This window comes from Dromiciops gliroides, chromosome 4 (genome assembly GCF_019393635.1).
Source record: "Dromiciops gliroides isolate mDroGli1 chromosome 4, mDroGli1.pri, whole genome shotgun sequence".
NCBI lineage: Eukaryota > Metazoa > Chordata > Mammalia > Microbiotheria > Microbiotheriidae > Dromiciops > Dromiciops gliroides.
In genome coordinates, this window is record NC_057864.1 from 455,581,148 (window position 1) to 455,590,441 (window position 9,294).

Genomic DNA, 9,294 nt, shown 5'->3' on the forward strand with positions numbered 1-9,294 from the left:
ATCAACCTTTTGATATTGCAGGTGCAAAAGATGGGGCAGAAAGAAATTACACTTGTCCAAGCTCATGTAGGTAGGAAGAAACCGGATGTTTAAACCCTAGATTTAGAACCAAGAAGGCACCTGAGGTCATTCTAGTCCCATCCCTTTCATTTTTACAATGAAGAAACTAAGAAGAAGAGGTGAATGAGAATGGTGATGATAATGATCTAGTATTTTGCATCCTCACAATAACCCTGTGAGGTAGGTGCTCTCATGACCTATTTTACAGATGAGAGAACTGAGGCAAACAGAGGTTAAGTGACCTGTCCCCAAAGTCACACAGCTACTGAGTGGGGGAGCCAGAATCCACACCCAGGTCCTCTGACTACACAGATTCCTTACCCTTTCCAATTCCTCTCTGATTCTGTGATGTCCCCCTCATGTCTAGTCAAGCACCCTGAGGGCCCAGATGTGTTTATAGCTCTTTAATGAGGACATGCTGTGAGCCCAGCTCTGAGGGGGAAGGAAGGAGCCTGCCAGAAGCTATGGTCAGTGGCTCGGCCTGGCTGCTGGCCAGCTTGAGGTTGCCTGTGTCCAGATGAGCGGGGGTCCCAGCTGAGCCAACTCCCTGCCAGGGGCCCGAGAGGCAGGGAAGGCCAGAGCAGTCTGGAGCCGTGGGCAAGCAAAGGTGGGGGGCTCTTCGGTGCCATGCTCCTTGTTGGTGCCAGACTTGGTTCCTGAGGGGCCCTGAGCAGGGTCTGAATAAATATGTGAATGGCTGGGGCTGGAGGGCCCCTCTTAGTGAGGAAAAATAAACTCCAGGTCCTCGAGTCTCCTCAGCTCTTTGATCCCGACGTATACGGTCTTCCTCTGAGGTTCTCGACGAAGCACGGTGATTTTGATGGGGTTCTCCTTGGGGAAGCCATTCACATCAGTAGCCACAGTGGAAAACTGAATCAGAGAGAAAAAGGAAGCGGTGCGAATTTTCCTCCCTTGCTGAATTCCCATTTTTATTCTTCCCAAAGACCTCACAGCCGATTCTATAGCCACTCCCATCCCATCTCCTCCTGTCCCCACTCCCTTCAGGTGTCCAGCTTCTTTCCTGACCCCATTTCCTATCCCCCCTCCCCTTCCCCCCCTCAACATTTCCTCCTTCCATGCCCCAACAGTCATTCAATAAGCACTTATTAAACTGCCTACTATGCGCCAGGCAGAGACCAAAAAATGAAATTGTTCCTGTCCTCAAGAAGTTTATGTCCTATAAGGTGAGACACAATGTGTGTGTGTGTGTGTGTGTGTGTGTGTTTTGTGAGGCAATTGGGGTTAAGTGACTTGCCCAGGGTCACACAGCTAGTAAGTGTCAAGTGTCTGAAGCCAGATTTGAACTCAGGTACTCCTGAATCCAGGGCCAGTGCTCTATTCACTGTGCCACCTAGCTGCCCCTGTGTGTGTTCTTTAAGGGGAGGAGGCGCTTTCATTTTTTCTCTTTATATCTCGAGAGTTAGCGGTGCCCCACACATGTTGTTGTTGTTCAGTCTTTTCAGTCATATCTGAGTCCTCGTGACCCCATGTGGGGTTTTCTTGGCAAAGATACTGGAGGGGTTTGTCATTTCCTTCTCCAGCTCATTTGACAGATGAGGAAACTGAGGCAGACAGGGTTAAGTGACTTACCCAGAGGCACACTCACAGCTACTCAGTGTCTGAGGCCAGATTGGAACTCATGAAGATGAGTCTTCCTGAATTCCAGGCCAGGTGCTCTATGTACTGCCTATCCACCTAGCCAGGCACATAGTAGGTATTTAGCATTTTTTGTTTGTTTGTTTTTCGGGGCAATGAGGGTTAAGTGACTTGCCTGGGGTCACATAGCTAGTAAGTGTCAAATGTCTGAGGCTGGATTTGAACTCAGGTCCTCCTAAATCCAAGGCCAGTGCTTTATCCACTGTGCCACCTAGCTGCCCCACATAGTAGGTATTTAGTAAATATTTAATAAGTGCTTATTGACTGGTTCAATTCCTCAATATCTATACAAATACCCTATAACATTAGTTCTCAATTTTCTATGCTTGTGAAGGGGTGTATGTATGTATATGTGTATATATATCCATATCGATATGGATATCGATATGGATATATAGGCAGGTATTGTAAAGGAGTTCCAAAGCCCTGGGTTTGAAAGCTTAATTGTGGCTATATAGATCTGGTAGGACAATAGATTTTTTTTTAAACAAAAAGAAACCTTAGAAATTCCTCATTTCATGGAGGAAACCAAGCTGAAACCCAGAGAGCTTAAGTGAACCCGCCTGAAGGTCCAGAGATAGGCAGCAGAGCCTGAAGCTAAACTTGGGTCTTGGGACTCCAAATGCCATACTCTTTACCATAGGGTAACAGTAAAAATAGAAAATGGGAAGATTTTTGTATAGGATTGAAGGCAGCCAAGTGAGAAAGTCAGAAAGATTTGAGTTCAAATCTAGCCTCAGATAGCTGTGAGACTCTGAGAAATCACTTACACTGCCTGCCTCAGTTTCCTCATCTTTATAATGGGAAAATAATCTATTACCTTCCTCCCAGGGTAATTGTGAAGATGAAATGAGATAATATTTGTAAAGTGCTTTGCAATCTTTAAAGGACTTTGTGTAAATCTATTATTCTAGCTTGGAACTTTCTGTCTGTATATGTCTGTCTCTCCCTCTTTGCAGTTGGAGTTGATTGCACCTCCCTGGCCCCTTCCACCCTCCCCCTCCCTTCCACTCTCCCTCCCTCCCTCCCACCCTCTTCCTCCCTCCCACTCTCCCCCTCCCTTCCACTCTCCCCCTCCTCCTCTGGGCTCACTTTATAGGGCTTGCACCATTTCCCTGGGCCTGCTGGGTTAGCAGCACGGACGCTGATGTAATACTTGGTGTTTGGCTTCAGTTCCATAAGTTTGACAGTCGTGCCTATGATCTGGTTGAAGATCCAGGGGCGGTGTTTTTCCTTGGGCATCTCATTCTTCACCCTCTCTCTTCTCAGCTCCATCTCCTGCAGGAGAACCTGGTAGAAACTCACCCGCTGCTTTCCCCGGCTCCTGTTCCAGGAGATCTGGAGGAAGAGAGAACCCACAAGGGCTTCCTCATACCCAGCCCATTCACGGCGCCTAGCACATATCGGAAGCACTTAAAAATGTTTGTTGTCTTGGCCTCATAGGGGACAAAAACATGCAGGATCAGGGGCAGCTAGGTGGTGCAGTGGATAAAACACCAGCCCTGGATTCAGGAGGACCTGAGTTCAAATCCGGCCTCAGGTGTGTGACCCTATAATTGCCTCATACCCCTCCAAAAATATATGGGAAGGATTATCCAAGAGAGTCATCAGCAGAACAATCAGACCAACAAACAAAAGGAGACATAAATAGATTACAGAGAAGGCAAGGAAGCTTTGTAAGCAAGAACACACAGAACCAGTCGGAAGGAGGGAACAGAAAACTACTGAATTGGTTTTTTTGTTGTTTTGTTTTGTTTTTGCAGGGCAGTGAGGGTTAAGTGACTTGCCCAGGGTCACACAGCTAGTGTCAAGTGTCTGAGGCTGAATTTGAACTCAGGTCCCCCTGAATCCAAGGCCAGTGCTTTATCCACTGCGCCACCTAGCTGCCCTGAATTTCCTTCTTTTTCTTTTTTTTTCCTGAATTGTTATTTTGTTCAAATTTACATTAGTATTTTTTCCAAGTAAAATAAAGTTAACATTTTGGGGTTTTTATCTGAGGACTAACTTCATATTTTGCTTGTTTTCTTTTGAGTGTTATTAAGTTTTCAATAACTATTTATTCATGATAATTTTTAAAAGATTAACCCCCATTCAGTTCAAGTTGCACCCTGACTACATTCATAGTTCTTCCGTTCTGGTGTGTATGGCATTTGTACTTCATTCATTTGTTCCCCTACTCATTCATTCAAGTTTTATTCATTTGCTGCCTTGTCAATGTTAAATCTTTCCCTCCATTTCTTTAGGTTGGAAACCAAAGGATGTCCTCGCCATCTCATTCACTCATGTATTCATTTACTCACTCATTCTTTCACTTATTTATTTATTTTTTCATTCACTCACTCATTCATCTATTCACTTATTTCATGCACTCATTTATTCACTTATTCATTTATTTTCTCTTATTCATTCATTCACTCCTGCATTTCATTCATTCACTCACTAATTCATTCATTTATTCATTCACTCATTCTTTCACTTATTCATTCATTCATTCATTCATTCATTCACTTAATCACTCACTCATTCACTCTTCCTTCTCATATGTTCGTGTTTTGCCCTCCCTGCCCCTATCAGGCAGCATCATCACCCACCACAGCTGTGGAGTCACTGACAGTATGCTCACAGATGAAGGGGGCTTCGGGCACGTCCACAACCACAGATGACTCCGAGGGTGTGGAGGTGGTGTCTGCATCCATCTCAGGGTTGTCCAGATCCAGGGGTATGAAGTTCGGCCCCAGGGGCTTGGAATGGCTGGAACAAACCGACTGGTCCCCCATCTCGTTGCCCTTGGCCAAGGAGGCCAAGCTGAGCTTGGTCAGCTGTCTTTCCAGCAGTTCTGAGAAGATGTTACTGCTGGGCTGGCTCAGGGAAAACTTGAATGGGTTCAGCATGCTGGTGGGAACCGGGGAGGTGCTGGTGTCTTCAGAACTAGATTCTTCAAATTCAAACGGCTTACTAGGGAGAATGATAAGAACAAAGCATGTTGGGAAAGGTTACAGCTGGGACCACCCTAGTCCTTCCCATGGTTGGCCCATAGACATCACTCCAGGGATGCATTAATTGCTCAAACCACTGTATGCCCACAGCACAAATCAACTCAAATGAGATATTTGTAAAATGCTAAATAGCACATAGTAGGTGCTATATGAACGCTGATTTCCTTTCCTCCTTCTCCCCTTCACTTCTCTACCTCAGGGTGCTAAATTCAATTCAATTCAGCAAGCATTTACCAATTGCCTACTACATGCTGGGCCCCATAAATAGAGACAGAACCAAAATACACAGTCCCTTATCCTTAAGTGGGTTTACATTTCAAGACCTATCTGGAAAGATAAGTTGGAGCCAGACTGTAAAGAGCTTTAAATGCCAAATTACTTTATCTTAGAGGCAGTAGCTCCTACTGAAGCTCCTTGAAAAGGAGTGACTGAAGTCAGAGCTCTGCTTCATTAGGCTTTAGAACCACCAAGAATTTAGGATGGTGAGATTCACCAAGCAGGATGGCTAGTAGGTACCATTAGACTTAAGGAGTTGGAGGAAACCCGGGTCTATGTGTCTCATCCTGTATTCTGCAATGATGGCCTCCATTTTTCTCCTCTCCTCCTAGCTATAGGGCTTTGCAGAGTTTGGAGGTAGTTATGGGGGTGGGGCGATTCTGTCCTTCCAGGAGCAGCTGACACTAATGGGGAGATGAGACCAACTGAATGGAAGAAAATAAGAGAGTAGGGGGGATGCTCAGGAAAATATATCAAACCAATCTCATTTGAATACAAATATTTCCTCCTTGTGTCCCAAGGATCCCGGGAACTATTATTTCTGGGTCAAAGAACTTTGCTCCCTTCTCTAAAGGCTTCCCTGTCCATTCCTAAGCCTTGTCCTTATAGAAAGAAGGAAAGGAGGAAGGAGGCTGGTCCTTACATCTCTTCTGAGTCTCCTTCCTCTACAAGGGTGGGCTTGGTGCATCTTGGCGAGACAGCGAACCCCTGGACAGAGAACCTCCGATCCACAGGCCTGTGACCTGGAAATGACTTCTTGAATTGGCTGAATGGAATCTTTGTGTTGGAAATGTCTTGTTCCAAATCCTCCTCATCCTCCTCTTCCACTCTCCAGAGGATTCCGGATGCCATCCGCCTTCGCAAAGTCAGACCAAGAAGCTCAGGAACCAAGCAGGCTGGAAGCAGACACAAACTGTCAAAGGAGCCTCTGCAGCCCTTGATTTTGGAGGGGGGGAGTGACGTCACCATAACACCAAGCTGTAACAATTAGGTTTCCCCTGCCCCCTGATTGGTGGCTACTGCCATGATGTCACTGTAGTAGAGTGTAGCCATGAGCGGAGACAGATGGAAGGGAGAGAAATCAGAGGACCTGGCGATGAGAGTGGGGGTGAACGTGGGCAGGTGGGTGGCTTGGGGGTGGGGTAGGTACATGTAGGGAAACTCTGGACTTTAAAATCTATGGATTTTCCTCATGCACATGCATTTTTTTTGGGGGGGGGGCATGTTGATGATATAGGAAAAGGAACTCTGACCTAGGAATCAGAAACTGTTACTAGCTGTGGGACCTTGGGCAAGTCACTTCTCTCTGGGCATCAGTTTCATTACCATCACCACCACCACCAATGTCGTCATAGCTAGCTTACCCTGTGCCAGACAGTGTGCTAAGCACTTGACAATTATCATCTCGTTTGATCCTCACAACAACTGGGGGAGGTAGATGCTCTCATCCCCATTTTACAGATGAGGAAACTGAAGCAAACAGGGTTAAGTGACTTGCCCAGGGTCACACAGCTAGTAAGTGTCAAGTGTCTGAGTCTGGATTTGAACTCAGGTTCTCTGGAATCTGGGGCCAGTGATTTATCCACAGCACCACCTAGCTGCCCCCTGAACTTGTTTTTTTTTTTTAAATAAAAGTATTTTATTATTTTCCAGTTACATGTAGAAATACTTTTCAACATTTGTTTATATAAGATTTCCAATTTCAAATTTTTCTCCTTCCCTTCCCCCTCCCCCTCTCTCCTAGACAGCAGGTAATCTGATATAGGTTATATATATATATATATATATATATATACACATAATAACATTAAACATATTTCTGCATTAGTCATGTTATAAGAGAAGAATCAGAGCAGAAAGGAAAAACCTCAAAAAAGAAAAACAACACCAAAAACAAAAGAAATAGTATGGTCCAATCAGCATCCACATTCCACAGTTCCTTATTTTTTTCTGGATTTGGAGAGCCTTTTCCATCATGAGTCCTTTGGAACTTTCTTATACTGTTGGATTGGTGAGAAGAATCTAGTCTATCACAGTTGATCAACACATAATGTTGATGATACTATGTATAATGTTCTCTTGGTTCTGCTCATCTCACTCATCATCATGAACTTGTTTTTTAAAAGAGATTTTGGTAACTACTGTATTTCAATATAATTGGTTCGGGGGCAGCTAGGTGGTACAGTGGATAAAGCACCAGCCCTGGATTCAGGAGGACCTGAGTTCAAATTCAGCCTCAGACACTTGACACTTACTAGCTATGTGATCCTGGGCAAGTCACTTAACCCTCATTGCCCTGACAAAAAAAAAAAGGTGGGGGGCTAAAAATAAATAAATAAAATCAATATAATTGGTTCACCTTGTAATCCAATGTATTTTTGTTTATACATTGAAAATATGAAGATTCTGAGGAGTGGTCTGTAGGCTTCACCAGGCTGTGCCCAAGAAGTCCAGGGCACAAGAAAGATTATGAGCCCTTGGAGTAGAGGGTGTCTAAGGTACATGGAGCCAAATCTTCAATACATTTTTAGGACCACCACCTACCTATATGTGGAGGCCACTCTTAGTTTTCTCTGGAGATCTCAAAGCAATTTATAGAGTGGAGTGGGGATAGTGGTCCTGGGGATGATAAAGGCCTGTCTAGGAGCAAGACCCTCTCTGTCAGAATAGGGGAACAGAACCCATTAGTCCCTTACATCCTAGAACCCTGGGGTGGGAGGAATCCATAGCAAACCTTTATTTCTTGTGATAATAAGGGAGAGAAACTGGGTGATAGAAAACAAACCCTCAGATAATCTACATGGGCTGTGAAGGCTAGTAACTAGTCTTCATTCATTCATTCATTCATTCATAGGTACACGTAGAGGCAGAGGACTTCGTCCAGGACTAGTCTCTGCTAGTTACCTGTGTGACCTTGGGCACTTAAATCACTCCCATTCTTTGGGCCTAAGTCCCCTCATCTGTGAAATGAGGGGATCAGCTTTACATCAGTAGTTGTCCAAGGTTGGGTCCCAAATTTCCCTAGGTTTGCTCTAGGGAGTTCCCCAGTTCCTCACAGCAGAGTGATAAAAACAGAAAATTCTTGAGCAAAAATGTTTGCAGCCCACTGGACTCAAGTGACAACCTCTAATGATAGGGGTAGAAAAGTCCTGAAGAGGGAACTTCTACCAGATACATGTACCTGCTCAGCAATGCAGAGTTTTCAGGGGCTTCTACAGAGCCCAGAGGTTATGACTCACCCAGCTGGGGTGACAGGACCTCATATGTGTCTGAACCCGGGTCTTCTTGACCTTTGTTGAACCTCCTTTCTCCTTGCCTCAACTTCTCCAGGAGATGTGTCAAAAATGGATAAAATGGGGGCAGCTAGGTGGTGCAATGGATAGAGCATCGGCCCTGGATTCAGGAGGACCTGAGTTCAAATCCAGCCTCAGATACTTAACACTTACTAGCTGTGTGACCCTGGGCAAGTCATTTAACCCCAATTGCCTCACACAAAAAAAAAAGTTTAAAAAATGGATAAAATGGGAGTGGGGGGGTGGGGATTAGGGGGTCTGCATGGGGAGAGCAGAGGAAGAAAGGGTAGATACTGGAAGGCCTCTAGATAATCTTTAAAAGCCTATCATGGGGGGCAGCTAGATGGCGCAGTGGTTAAGCACCGGCCCTGGATTCAGGAGTACCTGAGTTCAAATCCGGCCTCAGACACTTGAGACTTACTAGCTGTGTGACCGTGGGCAAGTCACTTTACCTCCGTTGCCTGCAAAAAAAAAAAAATTATTAAAAAAAAAAAAGCTTTAAAAAAAAAAAAAAAGCCTATCATGGGGGCAGCTAGGTGGCGCAGGGGATGGAGCACCGGCCCTGGAGTCAGGAGTACCTGAGTTCAAATCCGGCCTTAGACACTTAAATACTTACTAGCTGTGTGACCCTGGGCAAGTCACTTAACCCCAATTGCCTCGCTAAAAAAAAAAAAAGAAAAGCCTATCATGGTGGGCAGCCAGGTGGCACAGTGAATAAAACACTAGCCCTAGATTCAGGAGAACCTGAGTTCAAATCTGGCCTCAGACACTTGACACTTACTAGCTGTGTGACCCTGAGCAAGTCACTTAACCCTCATTGCACTGCAAAACAAACAGAAACAAAAACAAAGGATATCATGTACAGGGAAAAGATACTACAAGCAAATGAGGTTTGGGGGGAGGAAAGAGAGGGGAAGAAGGAAAAGAGGAAGGGAGGAAAGAAAAAGGAGAGGGAAGTAGGAAAGGAAGGGAGAGAAATCAAGAGAGGAAGAATGAAGAGAAGGGAAGAAAAA

At 45.0% G+C, this 9,294-nt stretch overlaps 1 protein-coding gene across 1 annotated transcript; it reads right to left on the reverse strand.

Moving 5' to 3' along the window:
* Window positions 1–777: 777 nt before the first annotated feature.
* Window positions 778–8,743, reverse strand: FNDC8 (fibronectin type III domain containing 8). The gene is made up of 5 exons (XM_044000255.1): window positions 8,703–8,743; window positions 5,632–5,884; window positions 4,308–4,671; window positions 2,809–3,054; window positions 778–930 (listed from the first exon to the last, which is right to left on the reverse strand). The coding sequence occupies exons 2-5, from the start codon at window positions 5,838–5,840 to the stop codon at window positions 778–780; spliced, it is 972 nt and encodes a 323-aa protein (XP_043856190.1). The 5' UTR covers window positions 5,841–5,884; window positions 8,703–8,743.
* Window positions 8,744–9,294: the final 551 nt, after the last annotated feature.